The 13,244-nt window shown below is 53.5% G+C and overlaps 3 protein-coding genes across 6 annotated transcripts in view; 2 read left to right on the top strand and 1 right to left on the bottom strand.

The window, feature by feature from the left end:
* The window catches only part of TAOK3 (TAO kinase 3), a 79,013-nt gene extending 76,795 nt beyond the window's left edge, over nucleotides 1–2,218 (top strand). For all 4 annotated transcript variants that reach the window (XM_071445472.1, XM_071445471.1, XM_071445475.1 and 1 more), the window contains one exon: nucleotides 690–2,218. In XM_071445472.1, the coding sequence (XP_071301573.1) occupies nucleotides 690–851 (162 nt within the window). In that variant the 3' untranslated portion in view covers nucleotides 852–2,218. The remainder of the gene's footprint in view (nucleotides 1–689) is intronic.
* Nucleotides 2,219–3,162: 944 nt separating this feature from the next.
* PEBP1 (phosphatidylethanolamine binding protein 1) lies at nucleotides 3,163–5,963 on the bottom strand. Its single transcript, XM_071445498.1, has 4 exons — nucleotides 5,804–5,963; nucleotides 5,366–5,475; nucleotides 4,673–4,773; nucleotides 3,163–3,934 (listed from the first exon to the last, which is right to left on the bottom strand). The coding sequence occupies exons 1-4, from the start codon at nucleotides 5,936–5,938 to the stop codon at nucleotides 3,717–3,719; spliced, it is 564 nt and encodes a 187-aa protein (XP_071301599.1). The 5' UTR covers nucleotides 5,939–5,963; the 3' UTR covers nucleotides 3,163–3,716.
* Nucleotides 5,964–6,525: 562 nt separating this feature from the next.
* On the top strand, nucleotides 6,526–13,232 carry VSIG10 (V-set and immunoglobulin domain containing 10). Its single transcript, XM_071445487.1, is given in 9 exon segments — nucleotides 6,526–6,785; nucleotides 6,787–6,887; nucleotides 7,100–7,384; nucleotides 10,154–10,435; nucleotides 11,194–11,487; nucleotides 11,568–11,678; nucleotides 12,289–12,301; nucleotides 12,414–12,574; nucleotides 12,690–13,232. Coding segments are annotated over 9 exon segments (1,491 nt in total). The 5' UTR covers nucleotides 6,526–6,609; the 3' UTR covers nucleotides 12,758–13,232.
* Nucleotides 13,233–13,244: the final 12 nt, after the last annotated feature.

Genomic DNA, 13,244 nt, shown 5'->3' with positions numbered 1-13,244 from the left:
CTTCCAGAGGGGATTCTGGGACAAGGGAAGGTGGAGCTATGCTGGGGGCTGTGCTCGTGTCAGAGGGGATTTTGGGGACACAGGGGACATGGAGTTGTGCTGGGGGCTGTGCTCGTGTCAGAGGGGATTTTGGGGACACAGGGGACATGGAGTTGTGCTGGGGGCTGTGCTCATGTCAGAGGGGATTTTGGGGATACAGGGGACATGGAGCTGTGCTGGGGGCTGTGCTCATGTCAGAGGGGATTTTGGGGGACACAGGCAGGGTGGAGCTGTGCTGGGGGCTGCTGACTGTGCTCATGTCAGAGGGGATTTTGGGGATACAGGGGACATGGAGCTGTGCTGGGGGCTGTGCTCATGTCAGAGGGGATTTTGGGGACATGGAGCTGTGCTGGGGGCTGTGCTCATGTCAGAGGGAATTTTGGGGATACAGGGGCCATGGAGCTGTGCTGGGGGCTGTGCTCCTTGCAGAGGGGATTTTGGGGACACAGGGGACATGGAGCTGTGCTCATGTCAGAGGGGGTTTTGGGGACACAGGGGCCATGGAGCGTGCTGGGGGCTGCTGACTGTGCTCCTTGCAGAGGGGGTTTTGGGGATACAGGGGACATGGAGCTGTGCTCATGTCAGAGGGGGTTTTGGGGATACAGGGGACATGGAGCTGTGCTGGGGGCTGCTGACTGTGCTCCTTGCAGATCGAGGAGGAGCTCGCCGCCCTGCAGAAGGAACGCAGCGAGAGGATCAAGTTTCTGTTGGAAAGGCAGGAGCGAGAGATTGAGACGTTTGACATGGAGAGCCTGCGGATGGGCTTTGGGAATTTGGTCACATTAGAGTATCCCAAGGAGGACTATAGATGAGGTTAAATTTCTTTGCCATTTAAAAAAAAAAAAACAAAAAACAAAACAAAAACCAACAAAAACCACAGAAAGCAAACCAAGTAAGGATAAAACTTGCAAACCCAACATTCCCCATGTTGACGGGCGTGCTCTCTCTCTTTCTGTCTCTCTTACTGACATCGTGTCGGACCAGTGCCTGTATATTCTTATCCATCAGGGGCCCCTTTCCCCCGTCACATCCCGGTGCAGGACAGCTCCTGGCAGTCTTTTCCATAGTATGTCACAGTATTGATGTCTCTGTGCAATGATTAAAAATGTTTCAGTGAAAACTTTGGAGACAATTTTAATGGAGAAAAAAAAAAACAATATATATATAAAAAAAAAAAGCCACCAAGTGGATGTATGTTGCTTCTGAGCAATCACTCATTTTACCACCAATCAATGAAAGTACAAGCAAAAAAATATTAATAATTAAAAGATAATCTACGATCCCAGGGGGAGAGAGACTGAATCCGCAGCCTTACCTTAACTAGCTGCTGCATAATTTTATTTTATTTTTATTTTTTTGGTATTTATTCATCAGGAATAATTAAATAATAAAAAAAAGTTTTATTAAAGATTGAAAAAAAAAATTTGATACATTTTACAGAAAAAAAAAAACTTAATCGTGCTGTACATATCAGTGGTGACATATTATTACTTTTTTGGGGGTGGGGAGGGGAGGGTGACGACGTGGTGATTTTTAGGAGAACCATGCCAGGGGCAGCAGGGACAAGCCCTGGCCCCTGGGCATATTCTTGATTGTATCATAATCATTTTCTGCTGTAGCAGAGAATGTGAATACACTTAAATGAGCCCACAGGATCCCAGTAGCACAAATTGGGCTTTGTCAAATCGTGTATTTTGTGTATAGAAGGAATTTAAGGAGAGCTTTTACTTATTTTCATATTGTATTTTAACTGTTTCTCTGATCAAAAATTTTTTTACTTCTTTCCCCCCCTCCCTTCCTGCTCCAGCCACCCCCCACTCTCCAGTTCTGTTCTGGAGCTCAACACTGTCTGTTAGATCATCCCAGCCCTTTTCAGTTTTTCTTTTATTTGTTTTTTTGGGGGGTTTTTTTTTGTTCCTCCCCCAAGTCCACCCCCAACCCCATGATCTTGGTCATAAATATTGCATTATTCACACTTTCAAACTGTGTATTTTCTTACAATAAAAAGAGAAAAAAAAAAGGCTTTACTTCTTTTGCATGCACTTTAAAAAAAAAACCAACAAAAAAAAAGGACAAAAAAACCAACAAAACAACAAAAACATTTTTCAGGTTCCAGGGAAGAGCATGAATAACTGTCAGAGCTTTTAATTATATTTGTAAATAAAAGTGTTCATCACAATGCCTGGCTGTGTCATTGTGGGAGGGGTGGCTCGTGGCCCAGCACAGGTGCAAGGTGGGGATGGGGAGGGGACACATTCCACATGTGTCCCATTCCACAGGTGTCCCTCAGCCTGGGCAGGGATTGCTTTCCTGGCACTGGAGGTTTTTAGGGTAATGGATTTTTGATTTTTTTTGTCCTCCTCGCAGCCCAAGCAGTCTCAGGATGGATGAGCCTTGCGAGCCCTGCTCCAACCTTAACTCCGGTGGGCCTTGGGCTGGAGTAGCTGGGGCTGTTTTCCTGGAAAACCAATGATCCTCTTGAAATGTTTGAATTGCTGGGCTGATAAAACTGCCCTGGGCCAGCACCATCCACCTGAGTTCTGGCATCCCCCATTTTCACAGGGGTGCTGCTGATTCCTGTTTGTCAGACCATATCACTGCAGAGCTGTGATACAGCAGCTTGAAAAAAAGGGGGAAGGCTCCTGATTCTGTGAAGCTGAATTGCACTGGCTTCACCTTTTTTACCTTTTTATAGCCTACCAAAGGCTCATTTCTGCTCTAGGCACTTAGGGGAGACCCTCAGGCCTCACTGCAGCACTGCTGGAGCAGCAGGAAGCAACTGGGACTTGCAGCTGGGCTGGGAAGTGGCTTCAGGTCAGGGAAACTGGTGGTGCCCAGACTGACTGTTGGGGTGTCAGAGCTGCTGTGGTGATGGGGGGGGCTCCTGTGGAGGGGAAGGAGCCCCCACGGGTCTGGGAGTGTGGGGAGATCCCTTGGGAAGGAACTGAAGGCTGGGAATATTTTTAAGATAGAAAGACGTGATGGCTTTGAGCTGCGTCCCTCCAGGAATGGGGAGCCCTGGCACAGGGTCCAGCCTCATCCCAGGAACACAACACCACCCACTGCTCCCTGAGCACTGCCCTCATCCCCCCCTGCCCCAAGAAGACAACCAAGCACACCAAGTACCATGGGAAGTTTTTAATTGCACGGTGAGCACAGGGCAGGTCACCACAGGACTGAACAGAACAAAGTGGTCTCAGCTTTGGGTGGCAGCAGAGAACAGAAGGAAGTGCTCTAGGCCAGCTCCTGCCTCCCCTCAAGCTGCACCTTCACTACTGTAGTGGTGATGTGGAGGCACTGGCCAAATGTAGGAGGGGGGAAAGAAAAGAAAAAAGGGGGACAAGTTTCCCTTGGACTGCCCTCTCCTCTCCTGGAAAAGGGAGTCTCCACAGCCAGCACCTGCCCCAAAGTGGTTGTGTACCCACACCCCTGCCACCTCAAGCCATCCCAAGACAGCAGAGACCCCCTGAATTGACACTAATTCACAAAGGCTACTGTTTCCCTTAAGCAGGTCAGTTTGGAGCCAGGAGCAGCTCTAGCTAGGATACCACGGGCATCAGCACAGGGACAGAGCAGGGACAGTGACAGTGACATTGTCAGAGCGGGACACTTGGCTTCAACTCATTAACAGAACACAATTAGAGCGCCGTGCCCAGCCCCACCCGCAGGCCATGGCCCTACTTCCCCGAGAGCTGCTCGTAGAGCTTGGGCACATAATCATCCCACTCGGCCTGGTAGCAGGTGCCCGCCACAGGCGCCCCCAGCCCGTACTTGCTGCGGAAGGCGGCCACCTTGAACTTGCCGCGCTTGTCCCCGGAGCGGTTGGAGAGCACGGGCTCGCTGCAGGCCAGCTGCTGCGGCTGCTCGTACACCAGCCACACGTAGCGGTGCAGCCCTGCGGGACAGACGGACACGTTCCAGCAGAAACCCTTCAGCCCAGCTGCCTCGGACTCTCTGCTCAGTCACAACATTTTAGTATCGTTCCTTTCTCTCCTTGCCAGCCTTCTGATGAAATCCTCACTTCTGTTCTTTTAGTATAGTTTTAATGTATCATTTTCTTTTAATATAATAATAATCATAATATCTTTTCTCCTGAGAAGCTGAGGCCTCAGAAATCAGTTGTAAACAATAATGATCTGCTGCTGTGGAATGCAACAGGTGCATCTTTGATTGGTCTGATATGGTTGTTTTTAATTAATGGCCAATCACAGTCCAGCAGTCTCAGACTCTCTGGTCAGTCACAAGATTTTATTATGATTCTTTTCTGTTCCTTGCTAGCCTTCTGATGAAATCCTTGCTTCTGTTCTTTTAGTATACTTTTAATATATCATTTTAATATATCATTAATATATAATTTTCTTTTCATATATATCATAAAATAATAAATCAGCCTTCTGAAATGTGGAGTCAAGATTCTCATCTCTTCCCTCGTCCTGGGACCCCTATGAATATCACCACACCCCTGTGCCCCAGGTGAGACCACAGCTGCTCAGGAAAGGTGCACTAAGGCTGGGTTCCTGCTATGTGCAGCCCCCAGCAATCCTGCATGGATTGTTCCTGCAGGGTTCCCCCCACCCTGCTGCACTGGGTGTGATCCACACAGCAGCACCTGGGAGCTGCTGCAGGTACCAACCTGTTCCCTTGGGAGGCCCAGAGCCAACATAATCCGACATGACGGTCCCGCTGCCCACATTGTTGCCTTTCATGTTGGTCACCAGGAAGTGATGCCACTCTCTGAAAGGACAAGGCACAGAACACTCTGGCAGAGCCACAGATAAGAAGAACCTTTGTCACTCCAAGCTGCTGCTTTTCCATGAGGCTGTCAGCATGGAGTGAACAAAGAGCTGCCATTCCTTGTTTGCCAAACCCGAAGAGAACCAGTCCCAGAGCAGGCCCTGCTTTGTTGGGATGCACAAAACCAGCCCCATGTGACTACAGGAAACCCACAGCTTGACCTCTGAGAGTGGGGATTCTAAACACTGTTGAAGCTGACTTGAGAAAGGTGAGCTGGTCCCAGATTTAAGATTCTGCCGCCAGCAAAGACCTAATTCCAACTCACATATGTGCTAAATTAGAGCAAGCAGTAAATGCTGCGCTGCTCCAGCTACAACAGACCTTTGAGCATCCTTGATAAAAGCAGCTGCTCCTCCCCGTGCTGTCCCTGGCTCAAGGAGAGATGCAAGGACACGATTTCTATGACAAGCCACAGCCCCACAGCTGCACTTTAGGTAGAGCAGAGCCCCACCTCCTCCTTAAGCCTCTGCTCAGCCCAAGAGAAATGCTCCTTTTTCCCCACGTAGGACACGGAGCTGTCCATCCCCACTACCTGAACTTCGGGTCTTTCCGACTGGGCGCATCAGGGTCTGTGAGAACCAGGGTGTAAAGCTTCTGGGGATCGCAGCCGTCCCACTCGATGCTGGTGGGGCGATTCTGGACCTGCAGGGACGATCGCGTTAGCACCGGCCCCGCTGCCAGCGCCAGCCACCCGCCCTGCACACCGGGCCAGCACGGCCTGCGCTGGCAGCGCCACCCGAGGGCTTCAAGGCCATTCGCGCCAGCTCGCCCCGGCTGTGAGAACCACGGGTTTTCTCTCCTGCGGCACGGCCGCCCCCGCAGCAAGGCCGCCCCCGCAGCTCAGCCCCTCTCTGTGCCCCGCACCCGGGGAAGGTCCGGCGGCAGCTGCCGGAGGGACAGCGCAGGAGGCCCGGCCGCATCCCGCCATTTTGCCGCACCAACCCCCGCGAGCGGGGCCGGGGCTGCTCACCTGAGTGGGCGTGAGCACCTTGCCCAGCTCGTCGATCTCCACGGAGCCATACTTGACCCTCAGCGGGTGCGCCGGCTTCTGCTCCACCTCGGAGAGGCTCAGCGGCCCGTCCCACTTGGCCAGGTCCACCGGCATGGCGACGTTTGCGGCTGCGACGGCGGCGGCTCCGAGCGGCCCGTGCCCCTTGGCGGAGGCACCGCCCCGCTCCGCTCCCATTGGTGGAGACGCCGCTATGCTCCCCTCCCATTGGTGGAGACGCCCCGCCGGCCTCTCCCGCGCCAGCTCTATGGCGCCCCCAGGCGGAGCCGAGGGGGGCCGGCCGAGCTCCGGTTACCTGGGCCAGCACTGTCGCCCCTACCGCTAATTAGGTTAATTAATAATTAATGTACCAGGGCCCAGTGGGGCAACCCTGTGAGTCTCAGCGCTCTGCTTCACGCACGCCTTTGTGCTTCCAAGCTGCCATCTGTAAGGTGTCCTGGAGAAACCCGAGGATAGTTGCACAGTTATGGTCCCCGCTGCGGGGTTACACAGAGGAGCAATCATTTATCTCTGCTCTTCCCGCTCCTCGGTTTGTGCGGTGTCTCTAAGTGGGTAGACTAGAGGAGTTCTCTGGATGTGTAGGTCGCTTACCGCTCAGAGAACACCCCTCAGCGCACACCGCGCTCTCCGGTTCAAACACTCCCGGTCCGTGGGCGGCACCGGGGGCAGCGCCAGCCCCGCTCTGCTGGGGCCGCCCCCCGTGGCCGAGGGGGGGTGAGGTGACCCCAAGATGGCGGGCAGCCCCGGGGGGAGGGGGGGGTCCCAAGATGGCGGCTGCCCAAAGCGGCGGCTGTGAGGCGGCGGGACGTGCTGGACGGACGAACCCCATCACGGGCCCCTCACGGGCCTGGCGGGCGGGTCCCCCCGGCCGGGCACGCCCGTCTGCCCTCCCCAGGCCTGTCCCCGGGGCGGTGGCCGGGCAGCACCGCCTCCACGGGGCTCCGGCAGCGGCGCACAGCCATGCAGCGCCTCGGCGGGATGCCGCCGGCGCGGCTCGTCCTCGCCCTTTGCTTCTGGAGGCTGGTGCCGCGCCGGGAGGCCGCAGGTAGCGCGGGCTGAGGGGAGGGGAGCAGGGAGCTGTGTCCCTTTTCCTGATCCTGCTGTGCGCTGGTGGTTTTTAGTCACCTCAGAGGTCCCTCAGCAGTCCCGTAAGAAGCACCCCAGAGGGCTGACACAGACCAAATATCCAGGTCTTTGCTGTAGAAGGTGGCTTTGCCCATTCCCTCCATCCCTAACGCCGTCCCCTCTCTCTTGCAGGAACAGATGAAGTGGTTTTTGGGCAGGTGGGAGGAAGCGTCCTCCTCTTATGCCGCAACGTGTCCAAGGAAGCCACCGAGGTGGTCTGGTTCCAAGGGGATCCGCAGTCCTTCCCACCTCTCTTCTCCTCGAGGGTCTCCTTCCCCCCTGATGTCCGCTTTTCCCTGGTGGACAACAGCTCCCTGAGCATCTCCGAGCTGCGTGTGCAGGACGAGGGCAACTACACCTGCAGGGAAGTGCTGAACAAGACGGACCACGAGCACAAGGTGCAGCTCCTGGTGGCCAGTAAGTCATCCCCACAGCTGGGCTTCCTCCCCTCGGCCTCCCACATCCCCAGATTCATCTGGCACCGGTGGAAAGATAATATTTAGAAGGTGCAAACGGCTTTATGGTGCAGAATCTCTCACATCTGCTCACAAGCACCAAAATGTGTGTCCAAATGATCTGTCATAGATCTAGCATGTGCAGGGGAAATGCCAGCTTTCAAGTCCTCGCTTTGTTTCTTCTTCATTGCCGATGATAAACGAGTTTTTGGGCACATCTTCCATTCTCTGTAGCTAATCTCCATAAACCTTGGGGTAGGGGCTGCTGCTTGCTGCCTGCTTTCCCTTGTTAGGATAGATGTGCTGTGCCATTCCTCAGTGCCATCCTTTTAGTGGGAGAACTCTTCCCAGCTGAGTCTTACATTGATGGAAGCATGAAATTCCTCAGGTTTATGTGGGGAGCAGTGTTCTGAGAGTGTACCTGTTATCAGCACAGGCCAGTTCTTTCAGCCCTTCTGTGTCTTCTGGTGCTGTCTCCCTTTTCCATGTCTATTTCATCCATTCATTCCCTTAGAAATGTTCAGAGCACAGGTGGAAGTCAGGCTGGAAAGCACTCCAGCCAGTTAATCCTTCCTGCTTCTGCCAGGGACCATTATTTTGCCCTCATGTATTCCATGGGAACAGCCCCCTCCAGATCTGGTGCTGCTCTTAGTCCCCTCAGGATTGAGAAGAGGGAAAATCTGGTGCATTTTGGCCCTCTGTACTCCCTTGGCCCTTTCATTTCTTGCTGCTCTTTCCATGTGTGAGACCTGTTTGCCTTGAGGGTGTTCCTACCTTCTACCTGTGTGTAAACACTGCACCTGTTCTGTACAGATTAACCTCTTGAAAGTTTACAGGAATAAAAATTCTCTTCCTGCAGCAAAGAATGTGCAGATGGGGGTGTGGAAGGGTTGAACCCCAGGCTGCTTCAGGGAATAGATATGTAGGCACTGGGCTGAGGAGTGGGGAGCTCCAAATCTGGAGCACTGGGGCAGAACACTTGGGAGCAAAACATATTTATGGGGTGCCAAGTGTTGGAGCAGCACTGTGGACTTCATTTATTAGTCTGGAATTAATTATATCACTAATGTCTGAGTACAACAAAGGTGATGTGGGCATAGCCTTTGGTAGGTGAGGAGGAGATTTCTGGAGATGCTTTAGCTCAGCAGGAGGAGCATCAGTAAAAGTTAGAAGTTTTACCTCTGACCTGTAGCAGGGCCCCATTTTTTTACAACCCCTGTTGGTGGAACATCTTATCCTGGCCTGGAGCAAATTTTGGACAGGGACTTGGCACTGTTGTGGAAGAGCCTCCCAGGATATGTAGAGGTTTTTGTGGGAATAACCAGCTGACAGTCTTCAGCCCATCCCATGGGTGGTACCAAAAAGTTCTCTTTTTGTTGGAAAGTGCACTTTGAAAACCCCACAAGCAGTAAACATTCTAGTGACAGGACAAAGGTGCAGCCCTGCCTTGGGCTGTGGTTCTGTGTTTGTTTTGGATGGGAAGCACCTGTGAAGGAGACGTGCAGTTCCACACCTCCAGGGATTCCTTGGCACATCTGTGTGTGGGTTGATGCAAGAACTGTTGGCTCTCCTGGGGGTCAAACCACAACAGATCCTTTTTGCTGCTGCTTTGTGAGGTTGAGAGGGTGGAGATTTTTAGGCTTTTGGTTTGTTAACTTTGTGGGAGCAGATTTCTTTAGACAGATTGTGCTGGGAGAGCCTGGGAGTTCAGGATGTAAAGCTGATGGCTTCAGGAGACTGTTCCTGAGCTCAGCACAGAAAGTGCAGCTCTGGCTGGACATCCTGGAGGGGCTGTGTCCACCTGGAAATCCTGACAGAGTTGTGTCCACCTGGACATCCTGGAGGGGCTGTGTCCACCTGGACATCCTGACAGAGCTGTGTCCACCTGGACATCCTGACAGAGCTGTGCCCCATTGATGTGGGGCAGTTTGTGCTGGTTCAGGCTGACAGGATGCCCTATTAACCACAGCCAGGGTTTGGGATCGGTTTGATCCTCCCCAGAGGTGGGACACAGGGAGTGTTGCAGAGAACTTTCTTGCCAGAGCTGAGTGGTTTCAAAGATCACCTGAGGTGTGTGTACAGTTCCTGCAGAGATGAGCCCCAGGAAGGTGTGTTCTTGCAGCTCACATGAGGGTTTGCCATGATGGTTTTTTAATTAATTCAAGTAATTTCAAGGTCCTCTGAATAAATGCTCCCCAAAATAAGCCTCAGACATCCCTCTGACACCTCTGGTGTGGGGCTTGTTTTGGTTGGATCTCTTGGTGGGGTCTTGTTCAGCATTGCATTGGGCACAGTGTGTTAATCCTGCCTGGATCAGAGTCCAGAATCCCTCTGGCTGTTAAATCAGCACGTGTGTGGTGGATCTGTGTGTGGAAGGAGCAGCTGGGAGAGAGCCAGGACTGTGCCTTGCTCTCAAGTGATGACTCAGTGGTAGCTGTGCCATGAGGACCAGGGCAGTGGGATTTCATTCTCCTGCTGTGTTTATCTCATTTCCATTGGATAAAGCTGTGGCAATAATTTTTTCCCTCCCTCAAGGCTTGGCTGTGGGGACTGTCACAGCCTCTCTTGGTCCCTGCTGGCTGTCTCTTACAGCTATGCACACCTGGGGCTGTGGGATGCAGGTCAGGGAGCAAGACTGGCAGGGAAACAGGAAAGATTTTTCAAGAGGGATGATGACAAATGAATTCCAGCCCTGCAAGTGTTTCTGACCACGTGCTGTCCTTGCTGATAGATCCACCACAGGCAGCCCCAAAGTGCTGGGCTGAGAGCTCCTCATCGGGGCTGATGCTGCAGCTGTTCTGCAGCTGGCCTGGAGGGTACCCCCACCCCACCCTGCACTGGAGAGAAGAGGGGCAGGATTTGGAGAACTCCAGCTGGGTCATCAGCTCCACCAGCTCCTCAGACACCCACGTGGAGACCCTGAACAGCTCCCACCTCGCCCACAGGAAAGTCTTCACGTGTGTGGGCAGCCACGTGGTGAAGCAGGAGCAGCCTGCCTGCACTGTGGAGATAAGTGAGTGGATTGCTGCCTCATTGACTGCTAATGAAGCTGGTGAATGGGGGCAGGTGGGTATCCTGGTCATTCCCTGCTCTCCAGAGCACTGAGGAGGTCAGGGAAGGCAGGAGGTGGCATGGCAGGGCACACAAGTGCAGCACAAGGCACAGATGTCCTGCAGCTGAGCTCCATCATGGCAGAGCTGTAGGTGAGCTGTGTTTGGGGCCAATCTTCAGGGGCCCCAGCAGTGTTTTCACCTGTGGAAAGCTCCCACACACCTGTGTGACAGTGAGAGGTGGTTTGGGGGCTGTGGGCAGCTTGAGATGAGGTTTGGTAAGGGTGGGTTTAAGGGTTGTGTGTGCCCTTCAGGGGATCTCGGGGATCTGAGTGGCTGATGAAAATTTGGGCTGTATTTATCCTCCAAGGGTTGTCAAGGCTTCACAAGAGCTCTGCTGATCCCAAGGGAAATAATGCCTGGGCTGCTCTTCTCCTCTCTGCCACCTGCCTGCTGGCTACCCTCAGACCTTTTTTCCCTGGGGATGTGCAGACAGGTGTCAGAAGGGACTGAGCACCATGAAAGCTGCTCAGGTCACCCCTTGGGAGGCTCCTGAGTGAGCCAAATGCCAAACCCACAGCGCTCCACTCCCAGACTCCTGCCTGCCTCCCTTCTGTTAATGATTATTAATCAGCCAGAAGCTTGATTGCTCATTATGTTAATTGCCTCCATTCCCTCCTTGACTCCTGTTTTTGTTTCCTTTTGCCCCGGGGCTGTTCAGAGCTCCCTTCCCTGGAGTCTGAGCCCCCTCAGACCTGCTTTGTGGGTGACAACGTGACGCTGACCTGCCGGGTGACCGAGAGCACGCCGGCAGCTCGGCTCAGCTGGCTCAGGGACATCTCCCAGCCCGAGGAGGAGATCCAGCCTGGGGGGAGGTTCCTCATCACCCAGGAGGGCAACGTGTCCCGGCTCACCATCCAGAACTGCTCCCAGGCCACTGATGGGGGCTGCTACGTCTGCAAGGCCCAGAACCCCGTGGGGCTCAGGGAGCTCTTCGTCTGCCTCACGGTGAAACGTGAGTGGGGCTGTGGCAGGAGGGCCTGGGGGTGCTGCACACCTGAGAATTCCTCATCCAGCTGTGTCCCCTCTCTGCAGAGCCGGTGAACATCGTTGGGGTCGTGGGTGCTGTGGTGGTGCTGTCTCTCCTGACTGTTCTCACTGTCACTGGGGTTGTGTTGTACTACAATCCCCTCCTGTGCCTCAGAGGTAGGGATTGGTTCCTCCTTCCTGGGGCTTTGTCCCCAACCCACCTATCCCTCCCCGTGTGCTGTACTCAGTCAGGGTTGCCTGTGCCACATCTGGGCAGGTCACCTCCAAGTCTGTGCCTCTGCTTGGAGCTACCTGGGGCTCCCTTGGGGGACGCACAGGATTGGCAGGGGTTGTCCAGTCCAGTAAAACCAGTGGCACTCCCACAGGTATGGTGATCACATATCTCCTGAACAGAGAGAGACATAATTCTCTCCCAGGATTTTCCTGGGAAGCTGTGAGAAAGCTCAGAGAAAACAATTCTTATCTTAATCTCTGCACCTGTTGTTGTGCCCATGTGGAATGTGTTATGGAGATTGTTTACCAAAGAGTGATTCCTTAATTGGACTCTGGTGATAGGGTTTTAATTCGTTGACCAATTAGCTCCATGTGTGTGTATCAGACTGGCAAGGGTGGTAGGTTTTTCATATAGTATAGTGTGGTAACAATAGAGCACTGATCAGCCTTCTGCAATCACAGAGTCAGTGCTCATGATTCCCCATTCAGGGGCACACTGCTACCATACAGAGGGGCAGTTGCTAATGTTGTCTCTCTTTTCTCTCCCGTTCAGGTGCTGCATTCAGGTGAGTTGACATTCCTCAACCCAGCCCCTCATGGCATCACTACTCAGCCTTCCTGTAGGGCAGGGAACAGGCTCTCCTCAGCCTTTCATCCAGCTTGCTCTGCTCTTCCCAGGAATGCAGACTCAGGGGATGTCCTAGTGCTGGTGGACTCTGAAGATGACGAGGAAGGGAAGGGGTCTGAGGAGGCCCTGAGCAGCTGCAGCGAGCACGAGGCCATGGCGCTGGTGGGTGGGAGCAGGGCCCAGGCTGCTCACCTGAACCACCTCACAGAAGGTGAGGAGGCCCTGCTCCCTGCTGAGCTCTGGCTCTTCCCAGAGCAGCTGCCAGGGAGGGAGGAATTCTTGATGGCTGTTGTAGCTGAGATGCTGCTGCTCTGTGCCCTGTGTAGGTGACGATGATGAGCTCCACAGTGGGGTCTCTGCACAGGAAGTGAGAGAAGAGGCACGAGGCTCATAGCTTCTATCCCTCCGTGAGGAAGCACACGGAGCTCCAGCTGGAATCCAGCAGCAAGCAGGCCATCACTGTGTGTGGCTGAGCACAGGCTGTCAGTGCCCTGTCCCAGGACACTTCAGGCACCTCTCTCTCCACCTGCCACTTCTACAGTTTCACTCCATCCTTCTCCAGTCATGGTTCTCCATTTCTTCTCTCTTCCATTTTCCTCCTTGTCTTGGGTGTCCCTAAAACAAGGTGGCACCCAGCACAGGCAGAGCATGGGAGCACCCCCTCACTTCAATGCCTGTAATGGACTCAAATTTCCCATGTGAGATTTTGGCTCAGTCCCAATGAGCAGCTCTGGGATGGACAAAGTCACCACAGGGCCACAGTGGTCCTGGGGCGAGGGAAGAAACAAGGACTGTGTGAGCAGGACATGGCTGACACTGACTCTGGGAAGGCTGAATTGTTTGTATTATGAATATTTTTTTTCCTCTTCCTTCTGCAGTGT

This window comes from Agelaius tricolor, unplaced genomic scaffold (assembly GCF_023055355.1).
Source record: "Agelaius tricolor isolate 1412-34295 unplaced genomic scaffold, bAgeTri1.0.p SCAF_20, whole genome shotgun sequence".
Taxonomy (NCBI): Eukaryota; Metazoa; Chordata; class Aves; order Passeriformes; family Icteridae; genus Agelaius; species Agelaius tricolor.
This window is presented reverse-complemented; position numbering and strand designations above follow the sequence as displayed.